Below are 24,965 nucleotides of genomic sequence, written 5' to 3'. Positions count from 1 at the left end.
TATATAATTTTTCTGCTATATATTTTTTCTGCTGTTATGAGAAATCCACACTCTGGGGTGCATTATATAGATGTCACCAAAGAGAAAATCCTCTGTATTGCCAGGTTGAAGTGAGGACACGGCTTTGGTTGGGCGGTTGCAACAACCTTATTAAATCCCCCAGGAAGTTCTAGAGAAACTGCATCTGTGATATTAAAAGAAGGAAAGAGCAGCTCTGCAGCACAGTATTTTGATGTGAAAGAGAAGAAAAGAAGCTTCTTGTAGGATCTTTAGTTTAGCCTGTCATGTACACAGTGGTCTGAATCAGAAACTAGATGCATGGTTTTTTTCGCCTGTCTTTCAGCTCTGCTCTGGGGGTGTCTGTCTCAGACTATCAAAAAGGAAACAAAAAAAAAAAAGACCAAACTAGGAAAGCTCATCAGCAAACAGCCTGGTTCTTTTCTCTCAGGGCTGAGGTAAAACCAGGTTTATAAAGCTCTTTCATAGGCAGTGATCTTTATTGATGCTTTATTGTTAGAACAACTTCTCTTTTATTTTCAACACCCTCTGTCCTAACCTGGGATTATAACATGGTTTCCAGGAGGAACCAAAATTCTGGCTATGAACCAGCTGCCAGTGAAGCAGGGAAGTCTCAAGAACACCAATCTCTCATTCTGGAGAGCCTGTCCTAATACCTGACTTCATTCCTCCAGATTACTTCTTCCTGTCAGCACATAGCAGGTATTTTCCTACAGAAGTACAGAAGTGGGTAGAACAGCTGCTTTTATAACCCTGGACTCAGACACCTTATTACAGATACCTTGTCCTGGTCATGGAGAAAATTTTGGGAGGCTCCATCCCTGCTCCTACACTAAGAAACTTAAAGCAGAGGAGCTTTAGGACACAGCTTATTGATGAGGGAGTCAGAGATACCACTTGAATGTTTCCCTTTCAGCAGAGAGGGAAAAAAAAGACATGTTTTTTCACAGAAGGATCATAAATCAAAAACATCAAAAATCTTCTAATCTGTCCACAGGAGATGGCACTTCATTTTATGCTGCAGTGGAGCAAAAGAAATGAATCTCTGTCTTTCATTGAAAGAGATCCTGCAACTAATGGGTATGGCAGCACTGCCTGGAAGTCCCAGGATGGCCTTCCAGGCCACTAAGGAATACAGTCTTTGCAGAAAAACAGCATTTGAATCAAGCAGAAAAGCTCTTAACATATGCCACACTACAATAACGTTCTGGGTCGCCACATGCTAGCAAGCCTTCAGATAATGAATATGGTGAGTTCCTTACAGTAACCCCAAAGTATTTTTTTGTAGCCTGAAATGAAACCCATTCCTTTCTGCACATCCTACTTCTCATGGAGCCAGCTCAGATGTCACTGTATCCATGGCACAGCTCACCCACACCCCGGAGACTCCTTCCATTGCTCCACACCAGGTTGGGAAATAAAAAACACAACAGCAAGTTCATCACCCTTGTGCCTGTTCTTAATTACAGAAATTGGTGTGCCCTACTCAAATAACAAGATGGCCCATCTAAACCAGGAACAGATGCTTGTTATTGCTAATGGTTGGTCAGTGCCATGCTATTCCTTACCTTACAGCACAGGGGAAGGACCACGCAGTAACCAAAGGAGTTCAGTCCTTATGGTGAAGGTAAATCCAGCCCCCAGGCACACAGAGCCCTCTTAAGAGCTATGATTCTGGATGTCACTTTTCATTTATGCCAACTCTACAAGATTATAGAAATGTCCAACTGCACAGTGGAAGCTGTAACTCACCCTCAGTGGGTGTTACCAAACACACATTTAGCAGCAGATGGTGCTGTTGTGTTGTGAACTTTCCTGAGGGACTAACTGGCTCACGATTTCTGGATTTTCTTACTCCTGTGATTTTATTGTGAGCTTTCTTTGGTACCTTTCATAACTAAAGCCTAGCAGTCAAGGATATTATTCGATATTTCTTGCTACTGCCTCTTCAATGTCCTAATTCTTCAACACTGAGCTCTGGAAAGCCATTTATATCAGTATAAACTGGGTTTAAACAACTATTGGAGGAGTGGCAGGAATTTATCTTGACAATGCAAGGCCTGGGGCAGTGGCAGATCTGGCACACTGTGCTGTTTCCTTCTTGGGGCATTACCGTGTACACGAGGAGTGCCAACGAGGTAGAGTGATGAAGCATCACTGACTGCTCCTGATTTAAAACCAATCACTAATTTTATAGATAAAATAACCCAGGCATTAGCCTGAACATTTTTTCCTTTTTTGAGGTGGGCCCCTAAAGAAGTTTCCAGTGCAAAAGCCAGCTCCTTTAATTGATGCTCACACACTTGGATTCAGTGCTCATCTCTCAGGGTCCTGCAGGACCTGAGCACCCGCTGCCTCCACAGAGCAGCGACAAAGCCGCCGACAGAGACCCCCTTCTGCAGGTGATGTTTGCACTGCACAGCTCCAAGCGCGGCTTCCCTGCTCCGGAGACACAAATGGCTGCTCAGCCAGCGGCACAGCCTGCACGCAAAGCCTCCTCTGAAGAGGATCACTAGATGGAGCCCAATTCTAAGCAAAACCCCACGCCGACAGCCCCTCGCTGCCCGTGCCGGGCTGCAGCGCTCCTGCCGGCACAGCACAGCCGGGATCGCAGCGTCATCCCCTCCCAGGATGACGACGAAATAAATGCCAAGGGAACGTGCGGGTTAACCGCGGTGTGCAGGAGGCAGCAGCCGCTCCCACCTCTCTAGCGTGGATCTGCTCAATCCATCGCGCTGCTGCACCACCAACAGGAGGCTTCGACAGCGCGGGATTTAGAGGGGAAGGGGCACATGCAGGCAGGTGTCCCCCTGCAACCCTGAGCCGGAGCTACAAGGGTGAGCCTTTGAATGATCGTCTGACTATTGCACTTGCTGTGCACAGAAACGGTGAGGGCTGAAATTCCTCCGCTCTGCCCTCGCCTCTCCTATGAATTTACACACGCTCTGATGAGTGCGAGCTCAAGTCTGGTTTAGGCTTAGAAGCAAATTGGTCAAGGAGTGCCTGCATGATGACATTCCCATCCCCCTGGATACTTAGATGTCCCTCAGCACCGCTATTAGTATCAGCACTCATTACTGCAGTCCCTGATGCAGTCCAGAAAGCGGATGGGAGCAATGCAGGAGGCTGAGCAGCTGCCAGAGGAGACAGCAGGGATGAAAGGCTGAGTCAGGAGCCGAACACAGCCTGCCTGCTCTCTGGCTGATGCCTGTGGGAACACCCTTCTAGCCCTACCCTTATCAGCATCCTGCCCTCCCCTCTGCTTGCGGCCCCATCCATTGCGGTTCTGAACGGAGCAACGATTATTAATACTTTTAAGTATTCAGTCTACTCCAATGGAGATGGCAGACACACCACTCATTCTCTCTTGTCTCTGACATGTGAAGAGGTGGCAACTCGTGGCAGGAAAAGAATGACCAAGCTTTTGTTATAAAGTGTTTAAAAATAAAAGCTTTAAATAACCCTAAAAGCAACCGTAATATTTCCTCCTGGCTCACCCAATTTTAGCAGACAGCGATCTGCACGGTAACATGGTGGTGCCGTAACCTTTTCCAGGCGACTCTACCGAGCTGAAATCCTGATTCACAGGGGGATTCCCAGGTGACCAAGAACATGAGGCAACCCGTGCGGTGCGACAACGACACTTTCGCTGCCTCGACTAGCAGAGCTTGGACCACGACTCACTGGAAAACTGCCCCATTCCCTTGTTTGCCCCTCCAGCCCCACGACCTGCCCCTCATTCAGCACCCGGTGCTGCTGCGACACGGAGCGGCACCGCCGGCCGGGGGGGGGGGCACACACAATTACACTAAAACCTACAAATCCATAAGTGGGAAGAAACGACAAACGGATGGGAATAACCGAAAGGAAGGGGGACCGGCCCGGGCAGGCGGGTGGGTGCCGGCGGCCCCGCGCTCCGCCCCGGGCGGGCCCCGCGCATGCGGCGGGAGCGGCCGCGGTGCCCATTGGCAGCGCCCGCCCCGCGTTCCTGGAAAGTTCTTGGAAATGGATCAAAGGCGTTTCCGCGAACACGCGCGGCGGTGGCGGCGGCCCCGCACGGCTCCGCTCCCCGGCCCTGCCCGCCGGGAGGGCTCCGCTCCGGCCCCGGGCCCGGCCCGGCCCTCCCCTGGCCGAGGCGGCGGCGCCGCGCCCGCCCTGGACGCGGCTATTTATACCCTCGCTGGGGAGCCTTCCCCCCCCGCGCGGCTGATGTAGGAAGAGTGATGCGAACACAATACGATTCCAGGAATCCCTCACTTCCTGGAACAGATTAAAAGGGGCACACAAAAGATTACTAAGGAGGTTTGCTTTTTTTTTTTTTTCCCCTCCTTCCACGGAGCCTCATTACTCCGGAGCCAGCGCAAAGGCAGGTCGCTGCTCTCCGGCTCCTCCCGGGGAGACCTTATTTATTGCTACCTATTTATTACTATTTCAGAGCGCTCTGAGTATCTTTTTCTAAAAGACTGCTCTGAAGGAAGATTAGTTCCTCTTTATATGTAATTTCCTTTGGTTATTTTTTTTTTTGCTGCTGTTTTCTGAAAAGCAGAGGAAGAATACATTATATTTTCTGCACACGTTTTCCTGGCCAAAGTTGCTAAAGTCTGTCTCGGACAGCTCGCCTTCTGCTTGGCTTTTCCTGTGGCTGGAACAACCTCCTGCGGACGGGGTTTGCTGGGACTCTCCAGCCTTCTCTCCCCGTGAACCCCAACTAGAGGCTGAACCAGCTGCTTCGGGGAAGCAAAGGCGGCAAGAAGAGAAGAGGAGAGCGCATTTCCCACGTTCTTGAAGACTTAATGCTTTTCCCTTGGTCCAGGAGTGACATGATCCTCTGTGTTCAGGGGTAAGATACTTTCCGGTCTCCTTTGAAAACCTGTGGTTCGATAACTGTAATTAGTTCGGTTCTCCAGGACAGTTTTTCAGCTGGTGTGATTTGCCGTGTGTGACTGTGATGGAACGGGAATGACTGGAGGTGGCCGAGTTCTGTGTGCGTGTGTCTGCGCTTCAGATTCCACGGCCGAAATCGTGGGACCGTAAAGTATTCCTGATTTCCGGGCTTCCTACTGCTGAAAAACTGCACGATATTCAAAGCCTTTGTGAGGGTACAAATGAGTGAAAACTTGGTGTTCAGTGGGGCGTGTGCAGCATCGCGGGGGACACAGACCCGAGACCGTAAGTGTTCTCCAGTGGCCTCTTGGCCAAATCGCTTACAGGGAAAAACTTCCCTGGAGTTCAGGTGCTTTTGTCTGCTTCTGAGGAGATATTTATGCTAAACACTCGATTTCATTTTTCTGCTGTTTCATGTGTAAGCTTAACTGTCTGTACACATACACAGCATTCAGCAGAAAGGAAGCCATGGGGCACAACAGGGAACATCCCAGTGCCTTCTCCGGTGGTATCAGTGTCTGGTACCGGTGTGTTGGCACTTCAGTGCCCCCATGATCAGCTCAGGTCACCAACTGATAAATACCTGGTCTGCAGGAATCACACGCCATTTTACACATGCTGCATATTTGGGAATTGTCAGCGTTTGTTTCATCCTGAGCCATCGCCTCAGTATTTCCCTTCCCTCCTCGCTCAGGGGATTTTCCTCAGAGGAAAATCCTCCTTTGTCTACTTTCAATGACAAGCACGGGGATTTTTCTACCATTTCCCCCCAAAATCTGTTCCACAGACAAGGAGAGCTCGTGTTTACCAATAATTTCCTACTACCCGTGTGGGTTTGTTTTCACTCTTATTTTCAGTCTGCAGCTGCAGTTCTTATAACCACAGCACAGGGAACTCAGTTTGCCACTTGGGCTTTGGGAAACCCTTAACTGAAGCTTTCCTGCAAGGTCAACATACCAGAGCTACTGCTTCCCTTGCCCACTAAGAACTTGTTATGGAGCCAGATGTGCAGATGGTTGCCTTTAATATCTGTTTTTATGACCATTTATTGCTCAGTTTTTATTATCCTCTAGGATTTCATATATCCTGGACTCCATACTCTCCTTTCCTATTCAGACCAAGCTCCCACTTGGAAGTCTTGGGGCATGGCTGATGGAAGGGGAAGGGAGACCAGCTCAGCACACTTTTCCTTGTACTGTTTGTACTGTGTTACAAAGTTTACCTTATCAGCACAGTAACTGCAAAGCTAACACTGAATGATATCAGACATATCCAACTCTCCTGAACTTTCTTGCCTTTCCAAGGCTTTCTGAAACACTAATTGCCAAAGCACAGGGAAGTTCATTTGCTGTTTCTCTCGAGACTCCACACAGACTACCAGCTAGACATGCCAAATTTTCTGTAGTTGTTTTCTTCCTCCTCACAGCTTCACTGTGTTCAGTCCTGATCCTCCAAGTCTCTCCTCTGCTTTCTTTCTTACAAGCACTGACTATTTGCAAATCCTTTCTTTGCCCCATTAAAGGGTTTTTTCATGTCAGCAAACCTTTCTCAACCTGTCCTTATCCCAGCAAACCCTCCTTAACCCTCTTGCAAATGTTCTTGCATTAAAAGTTGTAGTCTGCCATTACTTGCTGATCCCTCAGCTCTCCCTTTCCTGTGCTTAGAGCTGCTCTGTTTGATCCCAGCAGCAGCTCTTGTTTCCTCAACCAATGGACAAAGTTGTTTAGGACACCAGCACCTCCCGGTCTATGAGAATTTCTAATCCCCCTCCTCTGTTCCACTGTGCTCCTCTGGGCCTGTGGCTGCACTAGGAGTTTTTGTAGGGGGAGAGAGGGACAAAAGGCAGGTGTTTAGAAGGAAACTATGAAGTGTGTAAGCACAGCCCTTCTGTGGTGGAAGGATCTGCACAGTGACGACGAGGTCTGGGCTCCTTCAGCCTCAGGTGGCACAAAGTACAGTGGGAAACCTCATCTCAAGCACATGGGCTCTGCTTCAGAGAGATCCAAGTGGCTCTGTAAAAGGAATCTAGTGACAAATTCACAGTCAATGTGTCTTTTGGGGAGGGAAGTGTGAACTGATACAGCCCCGAAAGGAGCAGCTGTACTCTCGATCCATGGCGGACATTTCCCTGCGTAGCTTTCCTCTCTCCCCCTTCCTTCCCAGTCTCTCAGCCAATTCCTATTTTCCTCTCCATAGTAGGCATATAAAAAGAAAATAAGAAAGCTCCATGGTAGGATCAAGAAAAGATTTCTTCAAGTGTAAAACCTTTCCCAAAGGTAGGCCAGAAAAATTTCCCAGGACAAAATAAGTTCAGAGAGACTTGGCCTCTGGACTGCAGTATTTGAGTTCTGGGGAGCGAGTGGGCAGCGAATGGAGCAGGAATGATTTTCCTTCATGTTGGTCACTGTCATTTTCAACTGTGGGAACAGCTGGTATAAGAACACCCCAAGAGACACTGCTCTGCCAGCAGCATGGGACACCCTTTTTGCACTGCACCAATTATTAGTTAGGTTCAGCACAGGGCAGGATCTGGTTTAGAGTCCTCCTTGCTCAGAAGGGGAGGAAATGGAGAATTGGGAATCCTCTTTCCCCAAGAAGGCAGGTAACCAGGCATTTGTGAAGGCCATGACATTAAGATGGAGACATCAAAATGTCTTGAAAAATGCAGCCCTCAACTCCTACAAAGGTATCTCAGGTAGGATTTAAAAGAGAAGCTGGACGTTTCCCAACAGTGATCTCCAGGTATAAAAGTATACTCAGATGCAGAGTTCTGTGAAAGCCCCTGAAAATGCAGTCCCTGTGACCGAGGGTGCCTGGTGAGGATATGGGCCAGCAATCACTTTTATTTGGCCTGTTTTCCTACCCATTAATAGAAATAAAGATCAGATGCCATGAACACCAAGTAGATATCCTGCTTCTGACGTGTGATTTGACACATGGAAAAAGGAAGAATGTTCTTTTCTAAATACCAACTGAACAGTGGGGTTATGCCATGTATTGCAAGGGCAAGAAGTCTGTCTCTGTAGATTTAAATTTACCAGTTGTTTTACAAAAACCTTCCTCCAAGCCTACATTGTTTGATTAGAAATGCAGAGGTGGGGAACTGCTCAGGGCTGTCATTCACAAGTCAGTGTGAAGGCGCTTTCAGGTTCTCTCTAATCTACTTTTCCCTCACATCCCTTCTTCTTGCTCCCTGTCCCGTGCTTGTGACTCGGCAGTTTCAGGTGGTGGATTGGTTGACAACACAGGTACCTAAAGTGTCCCTGTTCACACAGAGCACAGGGAAAGAGGAGGATCAGGAGGGAAGTGCTTATGGCTTCAGAGTCTCCTTCTGCTCCCCTCTTCAGTGATGGGGGGACGTGGTTGCTGCCTGTGCGACCACCACCAGCTCCAGCGGTGTGGGGACAGTGTCATGCTGAGAGTGGAATGCATTTCTCTGGAAACTCAGCCACCTTTTATGTTAAATGTCTGAAAGAACATTCTCAAGTGTGTGGGAGATGCACGGGGGAGATGTAACACAGGACATGCAGCACTGCAGGGCATGCAGAGGCAAAGAGCTTACACAGAGGCAGAAGGTAATTTTTGCTCAGGAGATTGCCTGGGAATGGAGATTTCCCTGGCCTCTGACATCCATCCTCCCCCTGGAGCTTTGCCTTCCTTTAGGAATCTCCATGCTGCAGAGAAGGAGCACCCATGGCCCATGAGAGCTACAGGCTCTGTGAAACTGTGATAGATGATGAATGGCTACACTAATGCTCTCTCTAGGCCACAAGGGATTCCTGTTCCTGGCAGAACCTCATCCCGCTGTAATCCTGCAGGGATTAGTCACACCGAGATCTTTGTTGTGCTGTGGGGTTGGTGTAGTGCACAGCCTTGGCTAAAATAAGAATTCCCATTATTCTACTACACGATCAGCTCACTCTGAGTTCTAACAGATTCGTTCAGGATCAGGTCATCCTTGGGCAGAAAGCGGGTAGGACAAAACCCGAGCTATTCCCAGTTCTGCTTCTAATTATATTGCAGTAAATGGCTAACAAACCCACTGGCAGAAACAAATGCTCCAACATTGTAATCATATAAATGAAGCTGTAATGCTGCTATAAACCTCATTGCCTCTGAAACTACATATTAAAAAGGCAACATCTATAAATACCAGGTTTGGATGGACCTAAATGGCAAGACAGACCATCTTACAAGGCCAAAGAGACCAATTCTCTCAAAGAGACCAGGGCTCATCTTTAGCTGTGTAATTTCCCCCTCCCTGCCTCCCTCTGAAACATAATCATGTTGAGGATCTGTTTATAAAACATAACATATTGTAGTACAATGTCACATGCACTGAACAGACACTGCAACCCATTTCAAGGCAAGGAGAAATAGCAGAGTGTGCCCTTCATTTCAGACCTCATCCTTTGCTGGCGGAGGAAAAGATCAGGAGACTGTCACTCAGGGGCATTGAGGAATTGTCAGAGCCCATCATGCAGCCTCTCCCAGTTATGGCCTTCCAGGAGGAGTCTGCGCCTGCCTTTGCAGCTCCAGTTCCAGACAGCAACCCACCTCAGACACGGGACCCTGAAGAAGACCTTCTCTGCATTGCAAAAACCTTCTCCTACCTGCGAGAATCTGGTAAGGCTCAACTCCCAAAGTCATGGGCTGCAGGGAGCCAACTCTGCAATTCAGGGAGCTGCAGGAAGAATCTCCTAGTCCCACTTCAGATAGGAACTTGTCCCAGCCGTGGCTGACTCCTGTGCATGCAGCAAGTGCATTTGCAATATCTACAAACATGTATCATGAACTAACTTATTTTTAGAGTAAGCTAAAACTTTATCTTTTATAACTGAATTGGGAGAAAGAACTGCAAAAAAATTGGTTTTTCTCTGTAAACTGCAGCAGCTGCAGAGCAGCCAACCTCACCCCGAGCCCCAGCACAGCAGCGACAAGCATAGGCAGGAAACCCTTAGAACTTGACTTGGTCTTAATTTCTGAAGGTCTTGCCAACTCTGGCCCTGGTTGCTTCCCAGGCCCTGAACTCAATAGGCTTTAAGGCTTCCCTAAATATACTGCCAGTCCTTTCTGGCATTCTTTCCCTAACATGCTCTTTCTCGGATGCTTTTCCAGGTTGGTACTGGGGCTCGATCACTGCCAGTGAGGCCAAGCAGCATCTCCAGAAGATGCCTGAGGGCACCTTCCTGGTTCGGGACAGCACCCACCCCAGCTACCTGTTCACACTCTCCGTCAAGACAAACCGAGGTCCCACCAACGTGCGCATCGAATACACCGACAGCAAGTTCCGGCTGGACTCCAACTACTTGTCCAAACCTCGCATCCTGGCCTTCCCAGACGTGGTCAGTCTTATCCAGCACTATGTCATGTCCTGCACGACGGAAAGCAAGCCCGAGGCTCCTTACCCGCCTCCATCTCCTCTACCTCCCCTGCAGAAGGAGCTGGCAGCAGCCGCGGTGCACCTGAAGCTCATCCGGCCGCTGGGCCGCAAGGACAACATTCCCAGCCTGCAGCACCTGTGCCGGCTGCGGATCAACAAGTGCACGGCGGACGTGGACCAGCTGCCCCTGCCCCGGCGGATGGGGGACTATTTGAAGCAATACCCTTTCCAGCTCTGAACCGTGGCCACTCTATCTCAGGCACAAACACGAGAACTCTGTGCCTCCGTCCCGCTAAAACGCGGCACCGGGTGGGCACGGCAAAGACCTGACTGTCAGCAGAGACTGCATCCATCTTCCCTCTCCCCTTCTCTCCACGTCCATTCCAGCCAGGGAGGAGTTGGTTTCAGTGATCAACGGGACACAAGCAGAGCTCTGAACCTCAGCCTGTGCCGGCAGTGGCTGTGGAAGGCACTGTGGGCATGGGCACACTACTTGAATTTCAGAGCTGCTGTGACACCGGGCACGTTAACGTTGTTATTTTTGCTATTTATTTCCATGGCAGTTTCTCTCCTCATGGTATTTTAAAAGCACCTTTTACTTTATTGGGTTTTTTTTTGTTTCTTTTGTGGAATTAGAGATAGGATAAAGGCTCCCAGCCAAGTGGCAGCCAAAGTTCTGTGGGAACTTGGATTAGGATTCACATCCAAACAGCACCTGTTTGAGCCTGTCCCTGTAACAGGTTACAGGAGTCCACATCCAAGCTCCCACAGACTTTTTTGGGTATGTGGAACTCAGAAGACTGTACCTAGACTCATCTCACAGTTTCCTTCCTTAGCTACAGGGGGTATTGTAACCTCAGAGCACAGTGGGAGCTCCCAGAGACAGGTGCTGCATCTCCTCCCATTGTGGACAGGAGACTTCTTTGAGGAAACCCTTCTTCCTTGAGAGCTCTGAGCAAAGATTCTGGATATTGAGCTTGGGCCGGGGAACACTCATCCCATCTTTTTTCCATCTTCTCCATCCCCAAAGGAAGTTTGTGACAAAACATTCAGAAACAAGTAATCAGAAACCCAACCTTCTCACAGGCAGGGAGGGGGGTTTGGTTGCAGAGCACCCTGCGTTTGGCTTGTGTTTTGAAAGAGCTCCTTCTGACAATGCCCTTGCCTGGAGATGCCGGTCGAGAGCAGGGTCTGCTGGAGCAGGGGCTCAGAGCCAGCTCTGCTGAGCTGCACCAGGGACACTCACAGCTTCAGGCTATTTATTTGTTTAGTTCTGGGGGAACACCTCAGAAGCACCTCAGCAGAAGGAGCTGTCCCCCCTCTCCTGACACGGGGCTGAACTGCCGGCTGCTCTGCTGCTGCCAGCCTGAGTCACGAGCCACTCCTGTGGCTTCCAGCAGATCCAGGCTGCAGCACACACTGGAAACCACAATGCAAGGGTTTTTTTGCCAAGGTCCAGACCTCTCCTCGCCCCTGCTCTGACTTGCATGTTTGTTATCCCTAATTAGGCTGCTGGCTCTGGGTTTACTTGTGGTGCCCCATCCCTTTCACCCCCTGCAGCTGAAGCACAATGGCTCTGCCCTCGCTCTTTTGCACACAGGAGGGACAAACAGCAGATGGGATCTGCCCAAAACCAGCACAAACAGAGAAGTTGCCCTTTCCTGTTCATTTGCTGAATCCCATCACCTTCCCAGCCCATAGGAGCCAGTCCATGCCACTGAGTGGGAGTAGAGAAGGGAACAGACAGGTCTAGAGAAACTATTGTTTGGCTTATGTTTCCCCTAAGACCCTCCAACTTGATCAAGCATGAACCAATGTTAAGGATGCCTCATTCATCCCTCCCTGGGACTGTCTCTGTAAGGGTCTGTAAATCAGAATAGGCAAATCCCAGCTATACCTGAGGGTTGGGAGAGAAGGTGGAAAAGGATGGGATGGTGACCCAGGAGACAAGCTCCAAAAATGGGTGGAGTTTCTTCCACCCTCTCCTAAAGCTGCCTAAAGGGACAAAATGGCCTGATGTGCTTAGTCAATGTCCTTTTTTTTCCCCTGTCTCCACATTTATACAAGTTTGTGCTCTTGCAAGCTTTGTTTTTGATACTTTGATGATTGACAGTGTGCATGTGTGATGTCAGGTTTGCTTTTTGGTATATCCTTCCCTCTTGCCCCACATGGCAGCAACCATGGGAAGGTACTGAATGAGAATGAAAATGTAGAAGGCAAAACAAAAAGGAAAACTTTTTTTTTTTAAATAATATAAACCACTGAAAAGGCTTCCTTTTATCCAAACACCTCTATCTGCCTGAGGACACTGGGAACAAGGAAACCACAGCTCTTGAAGGAGCAGCAGTGATCTCAGGAAGCCCACACGGCTCAGCCACAGGCTTGGTAACTACAGCTTGGGAAAAATTAGTTGGAGAAGTGTACAGCAGGAAAGGGCAAGTTGTGCAGCTCTCTGAAACTTGCCTCCTACTTGATCTTTCCTCTGCTGGGGGTGATGAGGAGGCCAAGCTGCAAGTTTGATCTCACTGCCCCAAGAGAGCCCAGGAGCTCCTGGTTGACCCCTGAGGCAGAGGCCAAGCTGAAGGCTGTGAGCTCCAGGCAGGGACCAGCTCTGTTATGTGTTTGTTCTGCATCTAGCACAGTAGGGATCTCTAGGTGCTACTGCAATACAACGAATAAACAATACAGTTACTCCAAAAAGTCAGCTTCTTCTATCTTGAGACAGTTTGTTAAAAATCATTTGACTTGGATTTTAAATAAACATTTTAAATATACTTTAAAGCCACTCAATGTAAAAGTCTTTGGTAAAATCCCAATGGATGAATTCATTTCCTATTCACAGAAATCCTCCCTAAGAACAGTGGGAAAACTCTTGACTGTTTTTTTTCAAGAAAGACACAAAAACCTTTAACAAAAATAGGCCTTTTGGATACTGGGAGAACTAACACCAAAATCCTCATCAGTGTGGGCCTGGTTTCTACTGCACACAGATGAGCAGTGGCAGATCCCAAGTCCCAAGTTAATAAGGACTGAAGGAACATTTTTCAATGATGTGGAAAAACACAGGAATGATTTTTGTGTTGCTTCTCTGTGCCACAGAAAACCACTACAATGTGGGGGAAAGGAGACGGAACGTAACTGGAAATTTGGCAACTTGTTTACAGCAGGGTTCAAGCTGGCCCCAAAGAAAAGGTCTGCTCATGGCAGGTGTTGAAAGACGGGTCCATGAAGGGCAGACAGTGCTGGGGATGGGGGACCCACGGCAGCTTTTCTCTGTGTTCTGCTTCTGCTGCCACTGGGCCTCAGTCTGTCTGTGCACCCTTCCCCTTCTCAGCACCTCAGACAGCACACAGCAGGTGGGGGAACCACGGGGGAGCTGTGACACCACACCCTGTGGTGTCAGAGGAGACAGAGGCCATCCCATCTGTCCTGTCTCTGAAATGCAGGGAATACACTGAGGCAACACCACTGCTGGGATGTGACTCTGCTGTGGCCCCTCCGTGCTCCTCTCCCAGGAGAGCTGCTCCGGCCACGGTCCCTCCATCCTGCCCACAGCAAGCACAGTGTGCTCCCAACCACTGGAAAATGAAAACCATGCTCAGGGGAAATTAAAAAAACCCTGAACTAGTTCCTCTCCATCCCTCTCCCTTTCTGAATCCACTGGCTTCAAAGTTCAAAATCCTGCTTCAAAGTATCCCTGAAGCAGTGCTGTCCTTCCTATGCCAGACACAGGCCTGGCATTCCCTAGCAAATATTGTTTCCACAACCTCATCAACATGAGACCACGGGTAGATTTCCATTGCACACCGACCAGGAAATGTTGGCAAGGCATAATCTGTTCCAGATCAAGTTGTTGCACAAAAACAATCACGTCCTTCTTGGTTTTATGGGAAATGTGGAAAGAGAGCTAGACAGGGTAGAAGCAAAACACAACCAAAGTGGAAACATGAAAACAAAAGGAAGGAAAAGCTGCATCCATCTTTACAAGGGAGCTTTGCAAACCCTGGAAAACACTGGAAAGAAAGATGCAGCATTTCTGACACAATAATTATTAAGTAATTTCTCAACTTCTTAGCTGGGCTAAACTCTTCCTCTGGCTACATATATGAAACCCTGCTGTTCCCTTTCCACAGATTGAAGGTGGAAGAGACTGGTGTGAGCCAAGGCAGCACATAACTGCAGTCACACATGGTTTTACTGCATCAGCTCTTATCTGAACAACTCCCACTCCTGCACCTTCAGCGCATTTTGTTAAAGAAAACAGGTTCATGTTCTGAAAACTCCTGTGCCAAACCTCTGTGCAGACTGAACTGACTTTTACAATTAATTTCCACATCTCTGGAAACAGCAGCACTCACAGAAATGCAGACTGGCCTTTATCAGCACCAAGGCACAGCTGCCACACCACTCCCAGTGACACCTGTGTAGTTTGCTGAGCCAATGCACAACTATTTGGGATCTCTCTTGCTTTAGTTTCTATCTACAGATAGAAATGAGGATGTGGAGCATGGACAGAGTCTGAAAAACAGTGATAGGATTGGGAATAGAAATCCCAGTCCATGATTGAAAGCACAGCTCACTGCCCCAGCAGAAATCCCCTGCAGTTTGTCAGGCACACATGGAATTGTTTTCTGCCTTAAATAATCAGCTTTCTGAAACAGCAGCACATGGAAGGGTAAAATAACCCATTTATGTGCACATGTCCCTATCCTTTCTAATTTAGTGAAATCTCACTCCTTTCCTCAGATCCTCTCAGGTGCTCAGCTTCCCTCAGCCCAAGCCAGGGGAACCAGCACCAAACGAAGTGAATCAGCAGACTGTATTTAATTCTCTTACAACAGATGTGGTCAGGTGTTTCCAGCTATTGACCTATTGCCATTTCTAGTCCAAATTCCATTGTCAGTCTTACCTGCTATCTATGAAACTAAGGGAATTAAACCCAAAATTAACTGGATACTGTATGTGTGGCTCTTCTGCTCTGCCAAACATGTTCTCATGTTCAAATCTGTCAGAAGCCAAGTATCACAGTACTCTCCTGTCTCTCCCTTATCACTGCTGAGACACTTGCAATCCTCATGGAAATGCATCATCCTCTTCCCCAGCCCTGAAATCATCAGTAGTCCAAAGGTCTGGAGTGGAAATATCCAGTGAAGATGTGCCAGAGCAACTCTGGATGCCAAGTAACATCCTCCAACTCCCTGAGTTCCAAGCAGCATTGTCACAACACTCATGTCACACTGTCAGCAACCCCCACCTGTCATTCACAGGGAAAACGAGAGAAAAAACCACCAGACTGGGAGCTCCTTAGGAAACAGACCAGTCAGAGGGAAAACTAAGATGTTATTTAAAGAGATCTGCCCTGTCCTTGGGCAGAAACGTTCATTCTTTTTCTGTTCACAGCAACTCAGCTCTGAATGTTTCAGAGGGAGTCCAGGGGAACCCAGTCCTGCCAGTATTGCCCAAGGGCAGGGCAGCCAGGAGGGCCATGCAGCAGCTCCCTGTGTTGATAACACGTTCAGACTCAGACTAATTTCTTCTGAGACATGTTTATTCTCTGCCCACACCCGGGCCTGCCTCTGTATTTTTTTTATAATCACGGGTGCCAGTGTGAGGGAACAGGAACACGTGGAGACATGGCTTTATCTGGAGGCTAATGCTGCCTCATGTGAACTCCACTTTGAACTTCCACTGCCACTTCCTGAGAAACAAAACCATCATGTGGCTCCTGCTGCTCACCACACAAACAAGTAGGGCAGGGAGCAGGCACAATGCTGCAACATCCCTCAGACATCCATCATCACCTCTGCTACACAGCGAAAAACAAGTTTAGGGGAAAATGACAAAGTGGCCCTGGGAATAAAATCTGATTACAGTCTTTCAGCATTCACATCATGTAGACTAAGGAGTGTGCACAAACGTACTCTTCCAAACTTTAGCAAGAACTAGTAATTTTTTCTACTTGAAAAACATTGCATTGTTCAGAGGAAAAGGGTAAGCAACGTGTACACCAGACAGAAGGAAAATAATTTTAAGGGCTTCTCTTTTAGCTTTGGGCATTAAACTTCAAAAGGAAACTATGAAAAGTAAGTAAAGTACAATTTGGGTTTTACATAATGACATAGCACTTGACGTAATAATTAGATGGCTTTTTGGATTGGGAAATGGGAGGGAATACAAAAAAGCTTCAGGACTTCAGCTAATACTCATTAAAGATGAGACCCAACAAAAAAGGAAATTTTACTGCCAACCACTTCTGGGTCAGTCCCTCAATTCCCTGGTAACCAGCTGTGGCAGCGGACACGGCTGGAGATGGGCTGTTGGCCCAGAGGTCAGCTCCACATACAGCTGGCCTTGCTTCCTTGCAAAATCATCATTTGAATTATTTAAATATAGAAAAGAGCAGACCCCAGAGGAAGCAGCCTGTCCCCACAGAGGAAAGTGTTCAGTCAGAACCGGTCCAGCCTGACATACCAACCCAGATTTGCAGAGAAAGGTTTCCTTTCATGAACCAGAATTGCCCTCAGCCTTTTGTTTCTCTTCCTCAGACCTCACTGGCAGGGGTTTTCCCCTGAATGCCATAACTTCCTAAATACAGGGTAAATGGACTTCGCAGCAGCTCAGATTTGAGTTGCAAAAATGAACACAATGTCAGTTTTTGTCAAAATGGCTATTTTAAAAGAGCACTCTATCTAGGCAGGAAAGGCACTTACTTTTATGTTCCCCTGTGGAACTACAGTGACAATAAAATCTTAAAATAATACTGGCTGCTGCAGCACTAGGTTTTCCAAACAGATCGCCAGAGAACTTAGTATTTCTCAAAAATGTGATATAAATATGCCAGATGGACGGACAAAAGAAGAGCTGGTCAACCAAAACTCAGTGGCAGAGCTCAGCCAAGACTTGACTCCTTGGACTCGGGCCTGGCAGGCTGTGTAACTGCATCATGTGATTGCCTTGATCCAGAGGATACACTGCAACTTTTCCAACTGTGGCTGTTGGAGAAGCGCTGCCCTTCCTGAAACAGCCCTGCCAAGGACACCCAGAAAACACAAGGGGCTGCATCGAGGTTCCTTTTCCGTTGAGTGTGATGGGAATTCATCTACTTCAGGGTTGAATTTGGTCCACTTAATATTCCTAGTTTTACAGAGAAGGATTTTATCTCTGGTGAAATTCTGACAAGGATTTGTCACTAAAGGAGGCTTTAACACCGAAGTGCAGCTGATTTAACACAGGAATCCTTCCCTCACAGACTGCCCTCAGCAGCACAAACCCCCACCTGGATGCTTCTCTTTTAAAAGCAAAAGCTTATGGTGCTGTGTACAGTTAAGTTCTGGCTTTCTGTGCCAGTCAGAACATGTGCAATGCCACTTTGGGATGTAAACATCAGTCTGGGGAAAACCGAGCAGCCAAGCCTGGATTGATCTCAGCAAACTCATTTCACCTTGGCTAAGACAGAGCTTTCAGTGATGACAACTCCTAAAAACAACAGATCTGAGTTATATTCATGACAAAGAGACAGCAAGACCCACTGCTCAGCTCCTGGGATGCCCATCCCTGCCAACTGCCCCTCGCTGTGCGTTCTTTGTGGGCTCGCTCGGTGCAAAGCAGCAGAGATTTAATAGCTGATCAGACACTGCAGTCTTTAATGTCAGGGCTGCCTCCTCCCTAGAACAGCAATGTGGTTTGAAATCTAGCTTACAGAAGGCAGCACCGTGTTTATACTTGTCAGAAGTTACCCAATTTGGCAGCGATTCCTCCCATCATGCAAGTGTCATCACAGCCACTGCCAAACGCTGCAGAGGCAGAGTTCAAAACACCACCTCCAAGCCTGGAAATATGTTGAAGAAACATGTTGCCCAGTGCACATGCTATGTGTTTGCACTTGTCTGAAGATGCTAAGCACTAATAAAAGGTGTTGTTATGATTAAAACATAAATGTGAAAAAGCCTAAAATATGACCTAATATTATTTCCAGGGAACTTTTTTGAAAATCTCTGTAATTCTTTTGGAAAATACCTCCCTCTCCTCTAAGCCCTTGGTTTTGGAATACTCCTTACATTCTTTTAGGATTCTTTGTATTTCACCCCTCTTTAATTCCCTTCCTTCCCTCCAGTCCTAGGCTATGAAAACCATCTTGGCTGAGAGGCACTGGGCAGCATTTCAGGAAGAACATGTACAAAACAGCACTGCAAGATTGGAGCAGGGCTGAGTGATCCATGTATGGGCCAACGTGGAGGCTCCATAGTACTGTTTTCTTTCCAAGAATATAGGAGATTGAAGGCTTCCCTGTGCATGCAAAACTTTTCCTTGCTGATCAAATCCTTCGGTGCGGGGTTAGTGTGACCTGCCAGGCAGCTGAGTCAGGGCTAGTCACAAACAGCAAGAGTGGGCAAATGTTGTAATACCCTCCGTGCCTCGGGATACTGAAAATGAGCTGGGAGGAAGAGTTTGCTGCTGCAGAAGGTGTTGATTGTGTTACACAGGGAATAGCTGCACTCTGCACTCCCAGTGCAGACCCCTCAGATGACACAAACCGGACTGGTACGCTGCTCCTACAGCTCCCTGTTACTCCTTCAGTCATCTCTCCTCATCCACACCAGTTTCCATCTGACATCCTCAGGCCCCCCCCAGGCTGCATATAACCTTCTAGCTTGGCTCTGGGTTAAGGGAAGAACTGCCCTGTGCTTTGCCAGCCCTCATGTCAGGCAGGGAGGAGCCCAATCCACACGCTCCTGAGTACACGGGTCCCTCCTGTCTGGCAGTGGCACATGAAGAAGGTACCTGAAGGCTATGAGTTCTTATGTCCTGCCTGGCTGTATAACACAGCCTGTCTTGCCTGAAAGGTGAAACTTCCACTACACAAGCCAGAGCAAATCAGGCACACAGCTGAAAACAGAATAACTTGTGCTGGTGTCAAGTGACAGCGTGACACAGACCTGTGCTGGAAGTGAAGATGTCACATGCTGGCTTCTGCTGCTCCACAACTAGAAGGGCAGTGGCAGATTTTGACAGAAACCATGCATTGATCATCATGTTGGTATTGCTGCTTCACACAAATCATGGTTCCAAAGGGACAGTCCAGCACAGCTACTGAAGTGGAAATACTCCACTCAGTCTTGGATGGGAAGAGAGGTGGGTTCAGGAAAGTCCCCTCTCTAACACAACCCTGCCACATGTTATCAATCCCGACCTACTTGACTAATAAACAATAAAAATAATATACTATCCTGCTTATGCAGGAGGCAACAAGCAGGATTTTGCATCTTAATTTTGCAGTTTATTTTGTATTTACCTCTTGGCCTATTACTACTCCAATAATCACCTCCTTTGTCTCAGCTCTTCTTAGAGGAATTAGCTGATGGAAGAGCAATACTCCTGTCAAAGAGCTGCTTAAACCAAGGACAGTCTTTGTTCTGTGAGCCAAAAGAAATATTCTCTTCTTATGCTTGGGATAAGGGAAATAGTAAACTGCCAAAGAAGCTGGTTTTTAATTATCTCTTCCCATATCCCCAGCAGCAGCAGCCAGCATCCCTCTTCAGCCTATTACTTAGGTGGAGTTAAAACCCCAAAGGCTTACAGGAAATGCTATATATCCTATAGTGATCCCTATAACTAGCATCACCAATGCTTCCTGAAGCAGAAACAGAAAGCTCTCAAAAGTCTCAGTTATTGACAAAACAAATGACTTAATGAAAAAGGTACATGTTAGGGACACTGCTGATTCCAGGCAGGCAGCTATCTCATGGAACAGCCCAACACACACTGGATAATGCAGCTGGCTGAGGTCACACTCCTCATCAGGTTTACCTTGACCAACTATGAAGATATAAATATTCCCAGGGCCTGGTTGTTCCAGTGTCTTTGCTTTCTAAGATGGCACTTCAAATGATGACAACATAGGAAAACAAAGTCTAAAGGAATTATTTTTTTCCCCTTTTCCTCAAGCCTTCCTAAGGTTGATGGAATTAGTGCAGCAGTGCTGGCTTGGAGGCATTTGATGATTAAAGCCTACCAAAGGAAGCACTTCAAATTATGTCAGGGAACATGGATTTTTCATCTATCTTTTGCCTTGCAGAGATGGTTTTTTGATGCAAAGGGAGATAAGTCAAATGAGATTTTTATTATGCTTTATTTTTGTTATGCTGTCAACCAAAGGAAAAGGGGAAAACCCAGGCCCTCTAGCCACTCTGCCATTAGGCATTCCTGCCAGTTGGAACCACTGCCATAGAAAAATCCCAGCTCATTACTGTGGAAGACACCCCCAAAACTCTCCCTGTGTGAAGACGCCAGTGAGCAAAGACTGTTCACGAAGACCCTCTTCAGCTTCATCTCCCAGCCCCAGTTTTAAATCTCGGGATCAGTACACAGGCCAAGATGATTCTGTTAAAAATCAGCATGCAACGTGTTCTGAAGTCCTGCTCCATGGACACAAACCTCTTAACTTGACCCCTATCCTGAAAGAACCATGGCTGGGATACTTTCCAACAGCAACAAGAAAAAAGGATGGTGGCACAAGGATACAAGCAAACCTGTAAATAGTTAAAGCAACGAGTATCAGTACAGCAAAATGGCACAAACATTGACAATCTGCACTGGAAAGTCTCTGGATTTTTTTTCTTAAACTTGTTTGTTTAAATCTATGGACCTCAGCAACATTTTATTGTTCTTCTTTTTCTCCTCCTTTCCCACTTGAACTCTGTGCACGTTCAGGGAACATAAGGAAAACTGGCAAATAAAGGAAGTTTCCTCTTTGGTTCCTCTTTTTGTTTTGCAGAGAGATGTTGGGCCTTTGTGTGTCCTCTGCATGACCTCCAGTGGAGAGGTAGGAAGGAAAAGGTTGAGGATACAAGGACTCAATGCACATCTACATGGTACTTGGCAGAAGTGCCTGAATGGGCGGAGTTTTCATGTCATTCCTTCTTTCTGCTCCCCGTACTGGTGATCTGCTTCCATATCATCAGAAAATACCTGATACAGAATTATCAGTGGTGACCAGCCTGACCTTGAGACACACAAAGGCAGCCATAAGATTCAGCAGCTGAGGACAAACTGGGATATTGAAGGCACTTCAAATCCTACACAGTTACCAAGTAACAATTTAACCTCTGTTTTCAAAGGACAGCTCTCCCTGCGGAAAGTGGGTCATTTCTTCTACATCAAATTCAAAACAGACCGACCATAGCTGTGTTCACTGAAACCAGTTATTCTGCCTATACCAGGCAGTTCCTAGTGCTGTCTTAGGCTCAGAGTAATCCTGTGCACCTCATTGAAAATCCTTTGAACAACCCAACAACAGAGGATCTGTTCAGATCATTCCTTTATCCCCAGGGATGACACACATCTACGTGAACACTGTGTTTGATCGGTGGATTTACACGCGGTGACGCAGAGACAAGGGCTGCCCATGGGTGAAGGACAGCAGCCAGGCAGAGGGACCTGGGAGTTTGGATTTACAGGAAGCTGAACATGAGCCAGCAGTGTGCCCAGGTGGCCAAGAAGGCCAATGGATCCTGGCCTGGATCAGGAACAGTGTGGCCAACAGGTCCAGGGAAGTGATTCTGCTCCTGTACTCAGCGCTGGTGAGGCCACACCTGGAGTGCTGTGTCCAGTTCTGGGTCCCTCAGTTCAGGAAGGACACTGAGGAGCTGGAGCAGGTCCAGAGAAGAGCAACGAGGCTGGGGAAGGGACTAAGGAGAGGCTGAGGGAGCTGGGGTTCAGCCTGGAGAAGAGGAGGCTCAGGGGAGACCTCATCACTCTCTACAACTCCTTGACAGGAGGTTGTAGCCAGGTGGGGTTGGTCTCTTCTCCCAGGCAACTTTCAGTAAGACAAGAGGGCTCAGTCTTAAGCTGTGCCATGGGAGGTTTAGGTTGGATATTAGGAAGAAATTCTTTACAGAGAGGGTGATCAGCCATTGGAATGGGCTGCCCAGGGAAGTGGTGGATTCTCTGTCCCTGGAGGTTTTTAAGATGAGACTGGATGTGGCACCAGTGTCATGGTCTGGTAACCACGGTGATGTTGGATCAAGGGTTGGACTTGATGATCTCAGAGGTCCTTTCCAACCCGACTGATTCTATGATTCTATGACACTGGGGACCAAACTGAGCTCAAGTCCCCCAGAATCCCTCCTCTGACCTAAAACCTCCACTAGAATCCTCACAGAGCCCCAGGAAACGCGCCCGGCTGCAGCCGCCGGCACGGGAATGCCCTTTATGGAGAGTGGGCAGAACTCCCAGCACCAAAACAAACGGGCTGTACCCGGGCTGAAGAGCCTCCCAGCTCCAACCCAAGCTCCCCAGCAGCTCCGGGGCAGCGCTGACGGCCAGCACGCACGGGGGGGTTCTCTGCGCTGCCGCTGAGGTCAGACCCACATGAGCAACCTCTGCAGAAAGCAAGTCGGGCCCAAAGTCATTCCGTACAAAGGTGACCTTTGCAATGCTGCCTCAAATCTGAGCAAGAGCAATTTGTAAGTGGCCCAACCTCCCTTGTTCCCCACGCTGCCAGAGGAAAGGCAAGTGCGTTGGAGCGGTAGGACACTAAAGGAAAGCACAAGTGGCTTCTCTTGTCCGTAGCGCAACCAAGCCCACATTTCTCATCCTGGCTTAGAAAGCTCGTGGAGTAGAGCTGTCCCTGGGCTCCTCACCATATAAGGTCTTCCCTTGGTCCTTTCCCTCTCAAATTGCAAACGCTCTGGCTTCACCTCTCATCCAGCAGTCCCCACCCTGTGCTCTATTGCTCTGGCACAAGCCCCAGCGCTGTGCTCTCCAGGCCTGGAGGCACAGCCCTTCCCCACCACGGTGGAGGGCAGATCCTGGGGACCTGTTCTTCCTGGGGAGGAACTGCTCCTGTTCTCTGGAAACTCACTGTGCTGGAGCAGGTGCAGCACAGCATTAGAGCACCTGAACAGGTCTGACTCCTCACTAATGAGCTTTTCATGGAAAGTTGGATTCTGTTACTAATTACATCTAGTTACACCCCTCTTGTGACAAACACCTATTCCACCCTGTGCTTACTTGACAGAAGATGGTTAAGAGATTTTTCCTGGAAAGAAACCAACTACAAACCAGCATTTTCTCTTGTTGTCTTCATACACTGTATCTGATTAGTTTCATTCCCCTGTGCTGTTAAATGTCAAGTTCTTCTGTTAAGAGTATTAAACTCATTTTTTATATAAATACATATATATTTATCTAAGTACCATCCTTATTTTTTTGAGTCTCCAAAGCAGACCAAAGGAGCTTGGAAAAATAATTTTTTAATTCTACTCAACCTCTTCTGCTTGGAAGAATACTTTTTGCCTCTTCCATATGGCACACTAATATTTTTTAATGCATGAAGAATACTTCAGACATGATTTACCCCCCACATTGTGGAAAACGTGGTGCAACTCCCAGCTAAGTCACCCAAGCGTGTGGGAAAGGGCAGTCACACCCACTCCGTGCAGCAGTGGCTGCAGAGAGCCCAACAAAAGGCTTTGATGTGGGAATGGAGGAGCCAGAGGGGCAAACTTGTGTCTGGGGTGGGAAACAAAAGCAGAGCCCTTTCTGACTTTTCACTAGCCAAGCAGCAGGGTTATGTTTGCTGCTGGTTGAGCAGCATCCATCCATGGATCAAGTGTGACATCAGTAGCAGCATGTCTCCTTCTACTTCAACTTTGAAAGGCCACCTCTGCAGGCAGGAAAACTTCAGATCTTAGTGCCAGTGGCTCCTGCAGTCTGAGATGGTGCTCACCCTGCACTACAGGAGTCAGAATCAATCCCAAATGGATAACTTCTCAGGGCATTAGTTTAAGAGCCCAGCAGACCTGCAGGAGAGTGGCATAACCTCCACCTCAGAGTACTCCAAGTGCTCCATGTTCTGGTCTCAGATTCAGACACAAGTTAATTAAATAATTCAGTTATCACAAGTCGATTTTGGTGAGCAACAAAAAACTGTAGGAAGACACTGAGTACACAGAGAGCACAAGCACTATGAATCCACACGCTGCCTCAGTGCACCCTGACTTCCTGATAAAGACAAGCTCCTGAGCTCGGGGTAGCTGAAGGTTCCAAAGGTCTGCAGCACCAGGACTGCTCTCATGCAAAGCAGGTGCTTTCCTGCACTGCAGTTTCAGTCTGACACACCAAGGCAGGAGCACCTTCCCCTGCTTGCTCACACCTCAGGCTGCACGCACAGGACATGGCTCTGCACTCAAAGCAAGCTGGGGTGGAAAGAAACTTCCAGATCTTTCCACTGCTCTCTAATTTCCAGCCTTTGGCACAGCCAGATTTTTCATTTCATGTTATCTCCCTTAGGCCTCTGCTATTAAGGACTGAGGTGGTATTTTTCCCTTCTTCCCTGGCTGCCCTCAAACACCACGCCACAGGTATTTGGTGCAGATAAAAGAAGATACAAGTGATTCTGTAAATACCAGAACATCTGTGGGATCACAGTGATCCAAAAAGATAAGTCCAGGCCCTATCACCAGCCCAGCCCAGAAGTGCAAGCCAGGAAAAGACAAAATCACAGCTGTGAAATTTGCAGTTCACATTTGTTCCTTTAAAAGTAGAGAGGCAAGAACAGTGCAAGTACAATAACAAGAGGTGAAGGAAACCATCACAAAAATGGGAATATGAAGTAGAATTACAAATCTATAGTGTAAGGAAGGAGTGGACAAGTTATCTCCTGAGCTTCTGGGTCTCC

At 47.8% G+C, this 24,965-nt stretch overlaps 2 protein-coding genes across 7 annotated transcripts in view; one reads left to right on the top strand and one right to left on the bottom strand.

Moving 5' to 3' along the window:
• The window catches only part of MAPKAPK3 (MAPK activated protein kinase 3), a 123,112-nt gene that overhangs the window by 51,381 nt on the left and 46,766 nt on the right, over positions 1 to 24,965 (bottom strand). Inside the window, exon 1 of one of the 5 annotated variants that reach the window (XM_051811448.1) lies at positions 3,838 to 3,860. The exons of 1 other annotated variant lie outside the window; for it this stretch is intronic. In XM_051811448.1, coding sequence (XP_051667408.1) covers positions 3,838 to 3,845 — 8 coding nt within the window. In that variant the 5' untranslated portion in view covers positions 3,846 to 3,860. Of the gene's footprint in view, positions 1 to 1,586; positions 3,486 to 3,515; positions 3,680 to 3,837; positions 3,861 to 24,965 lie in introns of those variants that run through there. 3 more of the 5 variants (XM_051811446.1, XM_051811447.1, XM_051811450.1) reach the window with 3 other exon arrangements.
• Positions 4,312 to 13,059, top strand: CISH (cytokine inducible SH2 containing protein). Of its 2 annotated transcripts, none has more exons than XM_051811477.1 (3): positions 4,312 to 4,858; positions 9,305 to 9,528; positions 10,021 to 13,059. In XM_051811477.1, the coding sequence occupies exons 1-3, from the start codon at positions 4,812 to 4,814 to the stop codon at positions 10,521 to 10,523; spliced, it is 774 nt and encodes a 257-aa protein (XP_051667437.1). In that variant the 5' UTR covers positions 4,312 to 4,811; the 3' UTR covers positions 10,524 to 13,059. The 2 variants fall into 2 exon arrangements, with proteins under 2 accessions (XP_051667437.1, XP_051667438.1); XM_051811478.1 differs by lacking the exon at positions 4,312 to 4,858 and adding an exon at positions 4,868 to 5,187.

This window comes from Manacus candei, unplaced genomic scaffold (assembly GCF_025592945.1).
Source record: "Manacus candei isolate 608988 ecotype Guabito, Panama unplaced genomic scaffold, ASM2559294v1 h1tg000082l, whole genome shotgun sequence".
NCBI lineage: Eukaryota > Metazoa > Chordata > Aves > Passeriformes > Pipridae > Manacus > Manacus candei.
Note: the sequence above shows the minus strand (reverse complement) of the source record. Positions and strands in the feature narration are given on the sequence as shown.

Bases quoted from the DNA above. Each gene is read 5' to 3' on its own strand.
- CISH (XM_051811477.1), top strand. From the start codon at position 4,812: ATGCTTTTCCCTTGGTCCAGGAGTGACATGATCCTCTGTGTTCAGGG. The intron at 4,859-9,304 runs GTAAGATACTTT...CCTTCATTTCAG, and splicing joins ATGATCCTCTGTGTTCAGGG to ACCTCATCCTTTGCTGGCGG. The intron at 9,529-10,020 runs GTAAGGCTCAAC...ATGCTTTTCCAG, and splicing joins CTCCTACCTGCGAGAATCTG to GTTGGTACTGGGGCTCGATC.